Source organism: Pelecanus crispus, chromosome 6 (genome assembly GCF_030463565.1).
Source record: "Pelecanus crispus isolate bPelCri1 chromosome 6, bPelCri1.pri, whole genome shotgun sequence".
NCBI lineage: Eukaryota > Metazoa > Chordata > Aves > Pelecaniformes > Pelecanidae > Pelecanus > Pelecanus crispus.
In genome coordinates this window covers 2,044,467-2,060,222 of record NC_134648.1, presented here as the reverse complement: position 1 = coordinate 2,060,222, position 15,756 = coordinate 2,044,467, and the positions used below count along the sequence as shown (strand labels likewise).

Sequence of the window (15,756 nt, the reverse complement as noted above, 5' to 3'; positions counted from 1 at the left end):
CAAAGAGGCTTAGCGCAAGTTGTCAGAAATTGTCCGTAATTCATTTGCTTCTGCAGTAAGGGTTGTTTTTTTTAAAAAAAACAACCAAACAAACAAAGAAACAAATAAACAACAGACATTTCCAACAAGAGCACGGTGTACCGGTTGATTAGCACATGGGTCTGACTTGCTGGCTGGTCTCAATACAGGTCGCTATAAAAGAAAGCTTTGTGTCTGTCCTGTCAGGGGCAGCGGCTAGGTCTGCCAGCTTCTTCTAGCAGATCTTCAGGTCTCTGTGATCTTTGCTGAAGGGATAAGCAGGGGTCCCTTCCAGACAGCACAGTCTGCAGATGTTTTTTTTCTGTTTTGAGCTCCACCACCGTTTTACAGCACGAATCCAGGCAGCTCCCTGTTGCTTTGCCTGCGTCAGCCCTTCGTGTAACAGACTTGTACGACTTTGGGGCAAGATCCATCTCTTCCTTTCTTCTATGCGTGCAGCCCTTTGCACAAGCGACTACACAGAAATAAAAGGAAGGCAATCTTGGGAATTTCTTTTGCCCCGCGTGGGCAGAGATGTCACGGGGATCAGAGCTCTAGGCATGGGTACTGTAGAAATAACTGATGGAGACTGCCGTGATTGTTCAAGAAGTGTGGACTGGCCTTCTGGGAAAGAGGCCACTCGGCTCTCCCAACGGGTGCGTGCCGGCGCGGTGCGCGGGACGAGGCGATGGGCGCAGCGTCGTGGCGGTACCTTGGACAGCAGTGCTGTCCTGGCAGGACCTTCCCAGCGCCCTTCTCCGGCCAGGAGGTCAGCTCCGTCCCGATGGAGAGCCCCCGGGCCGCAGGGAGATGGCAGGACGGCCAGCCTCTGCAGGATAGTTGCAGCCCATTTCGCGTTTGTAGACACAGTTGGGTGGAAGAGCTCCAGAAAGGCCACCGAGCACCTAGAAGGAGGTGCGTTAAGCTGAAAAGTCCCATTTAATTCAGCTCTAGACCTGAGGCGTAAGCACTGACGTACTTCGCTAGTGCCATGGTGTTGCTCTTCCCTCGCCTCATGTGTGTGCGCAGACTTCTAGGAGAGACCCGGGAATCTGCAGAAGGGGAAAGCGGCTTTGCTGTCGTGACAGACCCCATCCACACAATGAACCTCCAAAAGAAGCGGAGTGGGGGTCTGGCAGGGGGTAGATCCCGGCTGCAGGGTACACCCGTGCTGTTCCAAAGACATATTGGAGTCTGTCACAAAAGAAAGTGGGGAAATAAAGCTTAGAAAACTACAGCAAAGCGGGCTGTGCTGTCTTGGGGGAGTTTTGGGTAGTTGAAACCCTGGTCGTTCATCTTCTTGGCTTAGCTTTCCCCCTCAAAATTGGTCACAGTCAACACCACAGCCATTCCAGCCTTTTAGATCACCGTTCATTGGTAGCTCCCAATGTTGTTCATAGGTAGTGAGGAATTGTCCTCCAGCCTTTGGAGGGAAACTAGCTCCAGAATAAAAGTTAGTGCTTCTGAGGTTAAGGAATGGTTTGTCCCTTGTGTGTCGGCTTCCAGGGAAGCTCCCTCCACAGCTGGGGACTGTCTGAAAGACTTGGGGCAAGGGATGAACCCAGCGAGCTGTGCGAGAGGGAGGTGTCTGGTGGGAGCGGGACGCAGTCAGTGCTGTCCCTGTTCCCCTTCCATGGACAACTCATGATTTATGGAGCTGCGGTAACGCGCTGTGAATGAATTTTGCTAATAGAACTCCCTTGGGAAGATCGATGAACTACAGTGGGGATAAGGAAATAGGAAAATATTGTCAAAAGTGTTCCCGAACTGCTGAAAACCCTGAATCAGCTTCTAATCACTGAGTTACCTCTGAAACCTTTGTCCATAACTCAGTGATGTGGGGAAGCTGAAGGACAGTCAAACGTGGGGCCACGGTTGTGGTTTTCTGTGCTGAGAAAGTTTGGTTTGTCTCCCTGAGCTTCTCATATCTGCTGAGACGTGTTGTGTTAGATTCAGGGCTTTACAACTAGGAGGGGCCTCCAAGATCTCCAAGAGGTAGAATTGCTCCCAGAGCATCTCTTTGAGAGTAATTTTTTATAGTTTCCAAAAGATAGTGACCAATAATGTTAATATTCATATTTATTGCAGTCGGACTTGAGGGCCATGGGCCTGCTGTGGCCGTGCTTTGCAAGCATGGAGGAGCAGATGGTCCTTGACCCTGCGTGTTTTACCTCTCTGGGAAAGCTGTTGCTCCCTGCTAGGAGCAACGTCTTATTTCATGGCTGACGCTGTCGAATCTTGCACTCCAGCTGCCATATCCTCCTCGCAAGACTGAAACTCCCTCCCAGCAGGCTGCTTTCTCCAGTGCGTGTTCATATGGTTTAGTAGGCGTGGTGGTGTTGGGTTGATGGTTGGCCTGATGATCTTAGAGGCCCTTTCCAACCTTAATGATTCCTAGTTTTACGTTCATTAAAAAATAATGCAGCCAGCAAGCCAGGAAACATGAAATTATTCCTCTCCCTTTAACTGGTTTAGTGGTGGACTTGGTAGTGTTAGGTTAATGGTTGGACTTGATGATCTTAAAGGTCTTTTCCAACGTAAACGACTCTAGGATTCTATATACATGAGGATTCAACCACTGCTCAGCCTCCTGGTAATAAACAGACCAGAGAGGGACTTTTGTAAAGCTTCTTGTGCATCCCGAGTCGCGTTATGTCAACCTTTTCCAAAGTCTCTCCAGTATTTCCATGCCGCCTTCCAGACAAACAGAGGTGGGCCACCGATTCCAGCAGCGGTACGCAGAAAAGCCAGGACCATTTCTCCGTCTTCGGCTCGATAGTCCCCTTGTGCGTGGAGAACTCTGCAGTCACTCTCAGAGCTGCGACGTTGTGTCGAGGGCTTGCGTGGCTGTGGTTAGTCCTGAAAACTGGAGCCTTTCATTTAGTCTTTTTTTTTTTTTTCCCCCACAGTTTCCCAGCCTGTACGTGCTACTTTCAGGCGATTGTCCTGCCTCTTGCTTTGTTGTTATGCAGCAGACAGATTGCTGTCACTTACCAGGTGATTTGAGACGCTCTGTAAGAATAAGTTTTGGGTTTTTTTGGTTTTTTTTTTCATTTCTTTGCTATTCCACCAAGATGTTTGCCACCTTCAAACTTTGCCGGTGGAGAACAGCAATAAAAAATGCTGAACGGCTTTGGCCCAGGTACCAGTCCCTGGGGGTCTCTGCTAGTAACCCCTCTGCCCTTTGACGCCTCTATATTAACAGCTGTATTTTAGCTCTGTCGGTGGTGCAGTGTTTGATCTCTCTCATGTTCTCCCTGTCAGTTCCACGCGGGGGAAGTTTCTAATCAGGACGTTGTTCGGCATCAAGTGAAACGCACTGGAGAAATTCAAGGCTGTGAACGCTGCAGGGCAGGAGCTGTCTGGCTGATATTTGAATTGACAACACCCAGCCCAGCAGACCTCGGAGTGTGGTGTTACAGAGGCACCTCAATAACAAGTGTATTTAGCAAGCTAAAGATGCTGCCAGTACCGCAAGCATTGAGTGAGAAGATGAAAAGTGGATTTTGCAGAAGGCCAGCCTTTCTGCTCCGTTTCCGATGAAGTCAGCTGAAGTGGTTCAGCCCAGCTGGAGCTGTGGCCCTCGCTTTTGGAGAAAGCAAAAGAAGATGCATCTGGCTTGGGGAAGACAATTCCAAACACAGATATTCAAAGGGAGGGAGGCAGCTTCCCCGCTCCCGGCTGCGACGGATGCTGGGGTGGCAGTGGGCGGCGATGGCACGGGGATCGTTGCGCGCGGGCTGGGGACAGTCGCAGGAGACGGCTAACGTCAGGCTGACGGTCGTCACAACCGGAGGAGTTGGCCTGCGAGCAGTTGTGGTTAGAAGATAGTGAATGGCCCAGCTGCGAAATCCTGGTGCTGTTTAGCACAAGGGGCACCGGCGGTGAGCGGAGATAAGAAAGGGAGCATTCAGGTCGGGCTCTGAGGAGGGCAGCCGGACTCGGAGGAGTGTGGGGCTGCAGCGTCGTCTCCCGAATGGAAGCGGTGAAAGTCCAGACGCACGGGGCAGAGCCCCGAGGAGTGAGCTGGGAATGAATGACCTTATGCTGGCCTGGACAGAAGGCTCTAAGAGGTCTTTTAATCTATTGATCTAATGACTCATACAATTTGTGTAATTTCCTTGCCTTCCCACTCTTCCCTCGTAACTCGGCTCTTTGTCGCAGTTCTGGCTGGCAGCAAGACAGACTTTTTGCTCAGGACCTGCACGCTGCTTTCCCCAGCAGGTGCTTTAGAACAGCAGCGGCGTGTGAGCTCTGCTTCGGTGGAAGGAGCCGGCCGAGCGGCGCCGGGAAGCAGCCGCAGTTACTGCCCGTCGTCCTCCGCGCCGGAGGGAGACGGAGGGAGCAGAGGAGGGGTGGCTCCCCGAGGTCTGCCCGGGCCAGCTACCAGAAGAAGGCTCTCCATTTAGTTTGCGGGTCCCTGACCTTCCTCACGCGTCTCTCCTGCGCTCAGTCCTTTGTGAGAAGGTCTTACCCGTCGTCACGCAGCCCTTGCGCTTCTGCGCCCGTGGCTCAGGCAGCGCTGCCGGGAGGTTTGTCTCGCTTCGGGCGCACCTCACCCTTATTTCAGTCCCAGGATTTGCCTCCGCTCAGTCTCGCGCGTGGAGACGGCCCGTTCTGCGCATGGAGAGCCCGAGGAGCCGTTCCGCCTGTGGGAATGTGTGCAGTCCATGCCTCCCACCTCCCCGGGCCCCGGCTGACCTCCTCATCCTCTCCTCCGTGTGCTGCCCTCCCCACGCAGCGTCCTCGAGCAGCGTGCCAGGCACCTTCCCCCTTGGTTTGTACCGCTCCAGACTGCACGCTGCTTTGAAGTGAGACCCAGAACACACAGAGAGCTTGCAGGGTGGATGGGATCCAAGCAGCGCGTTTGGTATCTGATTTGTATTGTCTGGTAACTGTTTGCTAAATCCCTGGTGCAGGAACTATGTTCCGCTGCAGGGAGACAGCTCACAGTTAGTCAGAAAATGCAAACAACAAATTTTTTTTTCTTTTTTAAAAAAAAAAAGAGAAACCTCGGTTTCAGTCTGAAAGCCTGTATGGAAATAGCCTGCATGGCAGTAATCCCTAGGGATTTTTTTTTTTTTTAATAATTATTTTAATTGCATCATTACTTATTATTTATTTTGGGTGGCTAGAGAAGCTTAGCTTAGCTCAGGAAAGGGCAAAGCATGAAGGTGACTGAGCTAGTCCACAAACACCTTGCTGAGAAGCAGCTTTCTTGGAGCAGAGGGCTCTTTCGCCTGGTAGTTAAGGGTATGGAGATACATTGTGCAGACTGAGATGAGGAACCCAAGGGTGGAAGTGGATTAGTGTGGCCCCTTCCTCGGGAAATGAATTAATCATCTGAAGTCGAATTGGGAATTGCATTTGTCCGAAGGATGTGTCCTCTACGGTGAGAAACTCTGGGTTTGGTAGGGGACACCCTGAGTAAAATTCTGTGGTCTGCGTGATTCGGGGATAATAATGGTTGGTATTGCCTTAAGATGGATGAAATCAGAAAGTGTCCACCGTGCCCTTCGGTCCATCCCTCTCAGGAGCACAAGGAGGGCAAGAACTCCCAAGCAGGGCACATCAGCTCATGAATCCACCCTGACCAGAAGCCAAGCGGCAGAGCAGGAGGGTTCTCGCTGGACCACGGACACGACCCCGACGCTGCTGTCTAGCCTAGCGTGCGCCGGCTGCGGGAGCACCTGCAAACAGACCATGGGTCGCCCGCGGCTGCGGGGTAGGACTTAGACCGCTGGAGCAGGATGCGTTGAGTCTCCTCCTTGTTTCCTCCTTGGGGAAATGACTGCCCCGTACCTGTGTGCCTGACCGGTCTGCATCTCGTGGTCGCGTTGCTCTGCTCTTAGATCCTGGGAAGCGGCCTTGGGAGGTTTGTGCCACGTGTGTAGCCCAGGTCGATGAGGGTTTACTGCAGCGATGGTAGAGGAAACCCAACGACGTAAGACGCTTTTGGTGCCCTTTGTGATTTTCACAAGAGTCAATTCTGGAGCAAATGCTCTTGCGATGTAGCACTGAGAGCAAGTGCTGTATGGTTGCACGTCCCAGCTGTGTGAGAAGAAGGAAAAGCCTGATGACCTGACACTCCTGCTTGTGAAAGATCGGTGTTTGTTGCACAAAAATAGTGATGGCCCTCCCCAAGCCCTGGCAGAAGTCCCATCTAGATAAATCGCTCTGCTTTCTTACGCTCAGTCTCCTCTGGAGGCTGTCCAGGCTGGACAGGAGAGACCTTGTTGCCTCCCAGTTAGAAGGGAGGAACGAGACGCCCGATCTGGACGTGGTGTTCCAGGCGATGCTTGGCTGCCTGTAGGTTTGTATTCTGTTGCTGTTTGATTATTAATCTTCCTGTCTAAGGATTGTTTTGTTCTGGGGGGGTTTCCAGGAGAGGCAGCGCAGCTCCAAGCCCCGAGTCCCCCAGGTGTGTGGCGTGCACGTCTTTTAAGATTAGGCTGAAAGTGGTCTCCGGAGCGGCTCCTGGATCTCTTGAGTTTCCTAAGAGCTTTTCCAGGAGCCACAGACCCAGTGTTGGTGGCCCTGCAGCGAGGTCAGTGTCCGGGGGACCGTCCCCCTGGGCTCTTAGATTGGATATTAGGAAAAATTTCTTCGCGGAAAGGGTAGTCAAGCATTGGAACAGGCTGCCCAGAGAGGTGGTGGAGTCACCATCCCTGGAAGCGTTCAAAAAGTGGGTAGATGTGGCACTTGGGGACATGGTTCAGTCTAGTCTACCCTTGATTGGTTTAGTGTGGACTTGGTAGTGTTAGGTCAATGGTTGGACTGGATGATCTTGAAGGTCTTTTCCAACCTAAACGATTCTGTGATTCTATGAAACGGGGTGGCCATGTGGCTAGCGTGCCGTAATCCCGCTCAGGGCACAGCTGGAGTTGCTGGGCACGTGGTGCTGCTCTGCCTCGGCTCGGGCAAGCCCACCAGCATGAAGGAGCCTCGGCAGACGGGATCCGGAGGCTGTGCTGCAAAGCCTTTCCCCATTCCTCTCATCCTCCTGGGCTGGGGAATGGAGGCGTGAGTGCGGCAGAGCCGGCCTCGTGCAGCGGTACCTCCCAATCGGTCCCGCGCTCGGGAAACGCCGGATGAAGTGGCCTTCTCTGGTCCTGTTGTCCCTCCTGCCAGCCCTCCGACACCCTCAGTCCAGAGAGGGAGATAAAGGCGTTGTCTTCTGCCTCCGCGGGACTCCAAACAAACAGGGCAATGTGCCCCCCTGGGCAGGCACCTTGGACCCCGCCAAATGGCGACGCTTGTGTGGATGCTGCTGTTCCTGCCATCTTAGTGCATGAATGGACAAGCAGGGCATTGACGGCTGCGGGGACACACACAAACGCTCCACTGTGTCCCCTCTCACACCTTCCCCTCCTCCTCCTCGGCCCCGATGCCCGGAGGACAATGGCTCTATCCATGCCAAGGTTCACAGCTGGCAAGGGCGGAGGAGAGGCCAGGACAAGGGTGGAGAGCCGGAAGGAGAAGGGACTGAGGAGGGTCCGGAGGGATAACGGCTCCGGGAGGGAAGGGACGAGGGGAGATGGGGAAATTCGAGAGGGGCTGGAAGAGGTGGAGGTGCTGAGCGGTGGCTGGCGGCGAGGCCGGAGAGGGCCAGTGGGAAGGAGAAGAAAGAGGAGGGCTCAGGAAGGTTTGGGGGGGAGGATGGGGCTCGGTCATCTCTTCCGCATGGAGCTGCCCACCTTTTCCCGCAGGGCTCCACGAGGGACGTGCCCGTGCCCATGCCCTGCTATGGCGCAGCGCGAGGATTTCCTCTGGCTCCTCACGTCTATTCTGTCTTGGGGTGCCTCTCACCACACACCTTGTCCTCCCTGAGGCCTGGGAGATGGAGAGAGGGCATTATCTCCCTATATATACACCTACACAGGGTACCTATACTGGCTTGTACGTGAGGAACAGCAACTCTGCAGAGCAGGTATGGGAGTGAGGGTTGCCGTGGGCCTGAGCCAGGACACGTTAAATGGTTAGGGACGCCTTCCAGCTTATCCAAAGGTGCTTTTGTCAGATATATTCTTCTGTGCATGTAACCTAAGGAGCTATGGGCCTGTGTGAGAGCAGAAAGGAGCTTTCCAGGGGACGTGGAGATGCTGCTGTGGATGGTGCTGCTGACGCTGGACGCTGGGTTGCAGGCTGGCGACGGTTTGGTTGTACCTCTTGCCAGTGCGGTTCATTACTCCGAGCGTTTTGCCACTGGTGCTGGTTCACAGTTCAGGTTGTTGCCCCAGGTTCTTCCTGGCCACTGGAGACCCTTGCAACCTTTTGTACCCACTACGGTAAATCTGGGGCTTGGCTAAAGCCCACCAGTCCCGTATCTCCCTTCCTCCCGATGCGCTGCGTTCTCTGCATCCCACCCTAGCTGGCTTGGGAACGTGGTAGTTTCTCCTCTCCACAGCGAGCGGATTGCCGCCGGGTTACGCGTGGGAGCGGGGATGCTGTCTGGGAGCTCACTGAGAGCGAGCGCGCTGCCAGGGAGGAGGGGGCCAGGGGCAGGCGGGCTGGGTGCGGGCTTGGCCTCTCCGCGGAGAAGGTGTGGGGTGAAGGTGTGTGAGCGTGTGCGTTCAAAGCCCCTCTCAGTTGCTCCGTTCATTAATTCTTTTCAAATGCGTCACAAATTAGGCGCCCTGGAGCCCACGTGTTCTGGGTGATGCCCGAATTCTCATGAACCCCCATCAACTTTGCCGTGAGTTTGGTGTTTTCCCCAGGATAGAATCATAGAATCCTAGAATCGTTTAGGTTGGAAAAGACCTTTAAGGTCATCCAGTCCAACCATTAACCTACACTGCCAAGTCCACCACTAAACCAATCAAGGGTAGACTGACTAAACCATGTCCCAAAGTGCTACCTCTGCCCATTTTTTGAACGCTTCCAGGGATGGGGACTCCACCACCTCTCTGGGCAGCCTCTTCCAATGCTTGACTACCCTTTCCGTAAAGAAATTTTTCCTAATATCCAATCTAAACCTCCCCTGACGCAGCTTGAGCCCATTTCCTCTCATCCTATCGCTAACTACTTGGGAGAAGAGCCCAACACCCACCTCACTGCACCCTCCTGTCAGGTAGTTGTAGAGAGCGATAAGGTCTCCCCTCAGCCTCCTCTTCTCCAGGCTAAACTAGATCTTGTCCCTCAGGCTCCCAGAGCTCAGCCTTGGCTGCATTTCTGGTGTGACTTTGGATCTTGGGTTTTCTGCTCTGGCGTGAAGCAGGGGAGGCACGAGTTGCCCCGTTTTTTTGGAGGGGCAGGGCTGTCCTTGGCGTCGGGCTGACAAGGGAATGTCCCCAGGATGGGACACAGGGGCTGTACCTCTGCGTTGACTGGGACAGTCCAACATTTTGTGATGCTGTGTTTGCATGTGTGCGGGAGAAGGGTGTCCCGATACGACCGAAACTGCTCAAGGATGGTATTTAGGAGCGAGTAACCAGCCGGTGCAGCTCAGCATAGCTCCATCTGCGTCGGATCAAGTGAAGGCCCCTGAAGTCAAGCGGTTGCACGCATTGACGCCATGTAAAAGTTTTTCCTCGCTGGCAGCCCGTGCAGAGCCCAGCGGGCTGTCCTGGAGGGGCCGAAGGAAGACGATCATAGAATCACAGAATCGTTTAGGTTGGGAAAGACCTTTAGGATTGAGGGGTTGGCGTGAGGAGGGGCTCACCCCATGGAGGAACCATGCTGCGTTGCAGGGAGGGGGCCTGGGGGCCCCTTCCAGTGCCTCGGCCGGCCGGGGCTTCGCTCTGGGGTGGTCCCGAGAGCGCTTTGAGGGAGATGGGGGAGTGGTCTGGCTTGGCGTCCCACTCGGGTTACAGGAGCCCGAGCGACTGCTTATCGTTACAGTCAGGTAATAAAGAGCATTAATTAAGGAGGAATGCCGGGCCGGTATCTGGGGGGGAGGCAGGGGCTGCGGGGTCGCGGTCCCTGCCGCCGGAGGGGATGTTTCTACCCCTCCGCACCCTCTGGGCAGCCCAGGGGTGGGCACACGGGGCGATGGCAGGAGCGTCCCGCTTTCCCTTACGCGAGGAGCTCTGTCCCTGCGGCCGGCTCTCCCCGCCCGGCAGACGCGTAGCCCAGGTCTGTGGGCAGGGACGGGATTTTGTCGCAGCCCCTCGGCCCGTGTCCCGCTCCAGGCAGCGCAGGCACGGGCGGGATGCCATCCCCAGCCGGAGCGGAGCAGGGCTGTCATGGTGCTCTTCGGGCTTCGCCCGTATGTGGCAGAGCCAGCCGGGCTCCTGCTGATGGGAAAGCGGGTCTGAAGCCGAGCGCCGGCCCCGCAGCTCCCCGGGCTTAGGCGGTGTTTGGTTAGCCAGCCACGGCACGGATTCCTCGCGCTCGCGGCCAGGCCGGCAGCCAATCCGCCCGGGCCCAAGGATAAACAGGGGAGGAAGCAGAAGCGGGTGCTGAGCAGCGTGAGGCTCCGGGAATGTGCCGATGCGGCAGCCTGGCCTGCCGATTGCACAACCCCTCAAGCACGGCCGCCGGAACGTGCTCAGGGCCGTGCTGGGGCTCCGTGCCTAGCCGTGGCACTGGCCGCCCCAGCGCGGCGTGCCGCTGCTGAGCTTCGCGGGTGATGCTGTGCCGTCCCGGGTAATGGCTGGTGGGCCTTCGTGCCCCCCGGCATTCGCTGAGGCTGGCGGCGTTTGGCTCAGCTACGTGTCTCACCAGCGCTCGGCATCCGCTCCAGTGCGTGCTGGAGAGCTGCTGGGAGGGGGGATGCTGCACCTTAGAATCCTAGAATCATTGAGGTTGGAAAAGACCTTTAAGATCATCCAGTCCAACCATTGACCCAACACTACCAAGTCCACCACTAAACCAGTTAAGGGCAGAGGAATAATTTCGTGTTTCCTGGCTTGGTGGCTGGATTAGTTTTTAATGAAAGTAAAACTAGGAATCACTAAGGTTGGAAAGGACCTCTAAGATCCTCACTCCAACCATCAACCCAACACCCCCATGCCCACTAAACCATGGCCCAAAGTGCCACGTCTGCCCGTTTTTTGAACCCCTCCAGGGATGGGGACTCCACCACCTCTCTGGGCAGCCTCTTCCAATGCTTCACCACTCTTCCCGTCAAGAAATTTTTCCCAATATCCAATCTAAACCTCCCCTGGTGCAGCTTGAGCCCATTTCCTCTCATCCTATCGCTGGTTCCTTGGGAGAAGAGCCCAACACCCGCCTCCCTGCCCCCTCCTGCCAGGAGCTGCAGAGCGATGAGGTCTCCCCTCAGCCTCCTCTTCTCCAGGCTGAACACCCCCAGCTCCCTCAGCCGCTCCCCACCAGCCCTGTGCTCCAGACCCTTCCCCAGCTCCGTTGCCCTTCTCTGGACACGCTCCAGCCCCTCAGTGTCCTTCTTGTGCTGAGGGGCCCTTGCCATGTGGGACTGTCAGCCAGCAGCTCCTGGGGTCTCCTGGTCCTGCTCCACTGTGCACCCGCTGGATATTTTGTTATTGCCTCACTGTTCAGCAGTGATTTTGTCACCAGGGTGCTCTGTGCCTCAGTTTCCCCATCAGCACCCAGCCCTAATGTGCTTTGTGTGTAGGGAGGGCACCGAGCGGTGGTCCCTGGGCAGGTGGCTGTGCTTTGCTGGTTGCAGCGACCAGCTGAAGGACCATCCCAAAAGCCGTGTGCTCTCCAGCCGCCTGCTCTGTACCACCGGCACCACGTCCACGAGCCTCCTCTCTCCGCTGTGCTGTATCTGACGGCTCCCCAGCCTGCTCTGGACGTGAGCGAGCCGCCTGCCCTTCGCGCCAGGTTTCAGGTGAAGCTTTGCACGCAGCGGGGTAATGGACCTGGCCCGTCTGTAGGTCAAGGACTTCAAAGCAAAGGGCCGGTGCCACTCTCTCCTGCTTGCTGCTCCCTCTCCTGGCTGTGCTGCATGTCGGGCACTGCCCAGCGCGTTGCTTGATTTGAAGGCAGCGCAGCAGGGCAGCCCCGGGACCGCAGACGCTTGCACCCGTGCTGGCAGCGGGGCGGGAGGTTCGGCTGCCGCGGTGCCACTGGAGCGCTCCTTGTCCTGTCTGAAGCGAACGCAGGGCAGCGCGACAGCCAGTGACGTCTGCTGCGCTCCAGGCAAGTGTTTTGGAGAAATAGCCGGGCTTTCAGAGCAGCCCATGGTGGAGGCCATCGCTTGTACCCGGCTGTTCTGGGAGCTAGGCAGGGCTGAGACGGCGGGGCATGGAAATGTGCAGCAGGCGGGCTTACCAGGGTCCATGGCTTTTCGTTCGTCTTAATCGCAGTCCTCTTCTCGCCGGCTTTCCCAGCACTCGGGTCGGAGCGCAGCGCTTCATTTGTAATTCAAGCCTGCAAACCCCCAGTGGGTCCCTGAAACTCAGAACAAAAATTCACCCTCCGGTACGTGGCTTCAGTGCTACGGGGAGGCTCTGGGCTTGGCACAGCCTCTTCTCCTCCTCCTCACTGGTGTCCCCCCACCCTTTGCTGATGTTCCCCAGCCCCTGAAAACACTTGACCTCATTGTCATCTCCAGGTTCCCACATCTGGTTCTTGTTAGCACATCCCAGGATGAAGTTCTTCAGCTCGCTCCCTTCCTCCCACCCCCAGGTGACCCAGGCAGGATTATGGGCGATTAGAAGACAGGCAACAGAGCAAGAATAGGTGGGGGAGGGACTGTTATAAATAGAAATACCATAAACTTATCAGCCTATCACTCGAGGTAAATTCTGGTTTTAATCTCTCAGACCTGTAAATATGACGACTCGCGGGGGCCAGACGCCGTTAACTCTTTCGGAGCCCGGCGGCCGCGTGCCCGTCTCCGATGGGAAGCGGGATGCAGCGGAGCACCTGAAAACGGGACGGGGAGCAAGCTGTGGAGCCGAGAGGATGTCACCAGGAGGGACGAGCTGGCAGACCCACACCGTCGGAGCAGGGGCAGGGAGGAGACGGTGGCGCGGGAAGCACCTCCGCTTGGATGTCGATTGTGTTTGGAGGTTTGGGGAAGGCAGAGAAAACCAGTCCAAACATTGGGATTCCTGACATTCTCACACGTAGGGGGGCCTCTGCTCGCCCGGCTCTGCTCGCAAGGAGGGTGCTGCGGGTTTCACATCTTGTTCTTCAGGCGAAGTTTACTTTTGGGGGCTCTCCTCAACCCTTTTGCAAGGGAAGGGTTAGAAACTGGAGCAGACGGAGGGGTGACGTGGTGTGAGCGCAGGGTGGCGACGCGGGGGCCAAGGGGAGGGCAGGACGCAGCGACCTGGCAGGTTTGGGAGTTTCTTTGCAGCAGCGCTGACTGAAGGAGTTGTCAAACAGAAGGTTGTCTGGGAAGAGCTTGGCCTGAGGAGCCTCCGTGTCCTGTATGAGGAGGGTCAGCGTGTTAGAAGTGGCTGAATTACTTGGTCCTGGTACCCTCCTGCCCTGGGGTGTTCGTGGTGTGCAGCGAGCACTGGTTTGCAATAAGCTGGTTTGCAAGACGCTGCTCTTTGGGCAGCTCTGCGGGTGCCGGCGGCACCTCTCCCGGCTTGCTGCTCTGAGATGACAGGCAGAATTCATCCTGCTCAACCTTTGGGGCATCAGAGGGGTTACAGGTGACAAGAGCTCTCTGGAGCAGGCGGTGCTGCAGGGGCAGGGCTGTACACAGGAGATGCTACGCGGGGATTGCTGCCGTTCTTCCCACAGTGAGAGGGCGAACGCCGGCAGCATGGGGGAACTCGGAGCTTCCCTGGGCTCCTCTGTCTCTCTTTTGCTGGGATGAGGAGATGTGGGAGTCTGTCTCATGCAGAGCCGCATGGATGTCAAGCTTCCCTGGGTCCCTCCTCGGTGGCTTCCCGCTTCCTCCTAATCCCCACTTCGGAGGGGGAGGGAGCGTTGTTAGTGTCATTAGGAGCTCGTGACTCTATGGAGAAGTATTAGCTTTTAATTAATCACCTAAGCTGGCTTTTGGTAAGAGCCTGGCCCGCGTGGAAGCTACGGGTGGTGGGACGTTCCTTGTGCAGGTTTGCCAGAGTGACCCACTGCCCTGATGTCCCCGTGTTATTGTAGCTGGTGCAAGTGCCTCTGTCCCCATGCAGAGGAAAAGCCTTTCTTTTTAGCGGGCAGCCCCTTCCCATCGCACATGCGCAGGCGGACCCCGCCACGGCTGTTATCGCATCTCTAACAGCTCTGCAGCGGCGCAGCCGACACACCTCTCGCGTCACCGTGCTTATCTCACCCTTCGCCTGGGTCTCAGCTGAGGGCTCCTGAAGGTGACTTTTAAGACAAGGTAGCAAAGAAATAGGAAAGCCCAGCAGCACTGCTGTCTATCAAGAGCCTCCTGTCCTTTCTGGGTAGGTCCTGGGCTCCATTTCCATCGTGGAGAAGCTCCTGGAGTTTGGAGGTGTGAGGGAAACCTGCTGGGGTTAGACATCTTGAGAACTTTTCTTGGACAGGCTCGGTAGCTTGTGGAAAGGCAGGAAAATTGGTAAAGCGCCTTTTTTGCTTCTTCGAACCTGGGTCCCAGCCCTGGAACTAGCTTTTGCGGTGGAGGTTTGCCAAGCACATGGTGTGATTTACAGCGCGGTCTCTTTGGCCAAGAGCGAGGCAGCGGAGAGGTGGGGGGAGTGCTCACCCCCTGGCAGAAGGGTTTCAGCCGATGTTAAGGGGTCACAGTGGCCGAGGAGTGATTGCTTGTAGGAGAGGTGCCTCGGTAGAGCCACGCGCGGTGAGGTGTCGGGAGCAGGCTACAGCAGAGGTCCTCGGGGACGAGCGAGGGACACAAGCACCCATGGTGTTGGCCATCGGTGAGCTCTTCCAGTCAACCATAACTCGAAGCAGGACGACGGCACGGTTGCTACCACATCACTGCAACTTCAGGAGAGGACGTGGCCGTCACAACAGAGCAACCCTGCGCTGACCTGGGGGCTGCAACTATATAAGCGAGGTGCTGGCACAGCTCGGGACCTCATAGGCCCTGCTTGCCCTGTCCTCTTCTCACCACGATGCTAGCCTGGCAGCAGCATCGCCCGTCTCTGCTCCGGCTGCATCCTTTCGTAGCAAGAGTTCGCACGGGAGAGCATCACCACCTTCTCCCCCAAGCCCCCGGGCTCTGCTGCGGAGGTGCATGGTGCACAAAGGGTTAGGTGTCTCGCAAGTGAACGGCTACCCAGGTTTTTTTCCCTCTAGCCAGGGTTACTAAGGGAGAGATCCCTCCATCCGCGCACACACCCTGTCCGTTTGGCAGAATTCCTAGCTGGATTTATTTCTGCCGATCTGCTTGTCTTGGTATGAAAGGGATTTGCAGAGGGGAGAGCTGCAATTGGCCGGGGGTGGGCTCAAAACCCCCCGCTCTGGGTTTTGCGGTTCAGCGGCTGACCTTTCCCCAGCGCATGGTCTGTGGGGGGGAAGGCGGGGGTCAGGGCCTTCTCCTGGGCAAGGGACGTCGTGCTTTAACGTGGAGCTGCCGGGGTCTTTCAGGAAGGGCCGTCGTCGTTATCGGAGCTCGGGGAGGTGGGGGGAGCCAGGCCTTCTCTTCCACTTTCTTGGCAGTGTCTTTGGCACCCAGGGCTGGCACCGACCCCAGAGGGCTGCAGACTCCCACTTCAGAGAGACAGATAAAGAAAGCACTTTCTGTCAACAAAACCTGGCCCAGCTTCCCCAGGACAGGAGAGGGGAGGAGGAGCCCTCCGGGAGAAAGGAGAGGAGAGTCCACCGCTTGCCCGTGCAGGAGAGGAGAGGGAGGAGGGCTCCTGCGGGGTCGGGAGCTGATCCAGAGCTGTCATGGCAGCAGCGGAGAAATTCCAGCGCCTTCTGCAA

General features: G+C 56.3%; 1 protein-coding gene across 1 annotated transcript in view; it reads left to right on the top strand.

Annotated features, from left to right (window-relative positions):
* Positions 1 to 3,732: 3,732 nt before the first annotated feature.
* MYRF (myelin regulatory factor) overlaps positions 3,733 to 15,756 on the top strand; it is a 48,328-nt gene continuing 36,304 nt past the window's right edge. The window contains exons 1-2 of the mRNA XM_075712243.1: positions 3,733 to 3,837; positions 14,296 to 14,341. Coding sequence (XP_075568358.1) covers positions 3,733 to 3,837; positions 14,296 to 14,341 — 151 coding nt within the window. The remainder of the gene's footprint in view (positions 3,838 to 14,295; positions 14,342 to 15,756) is intronic.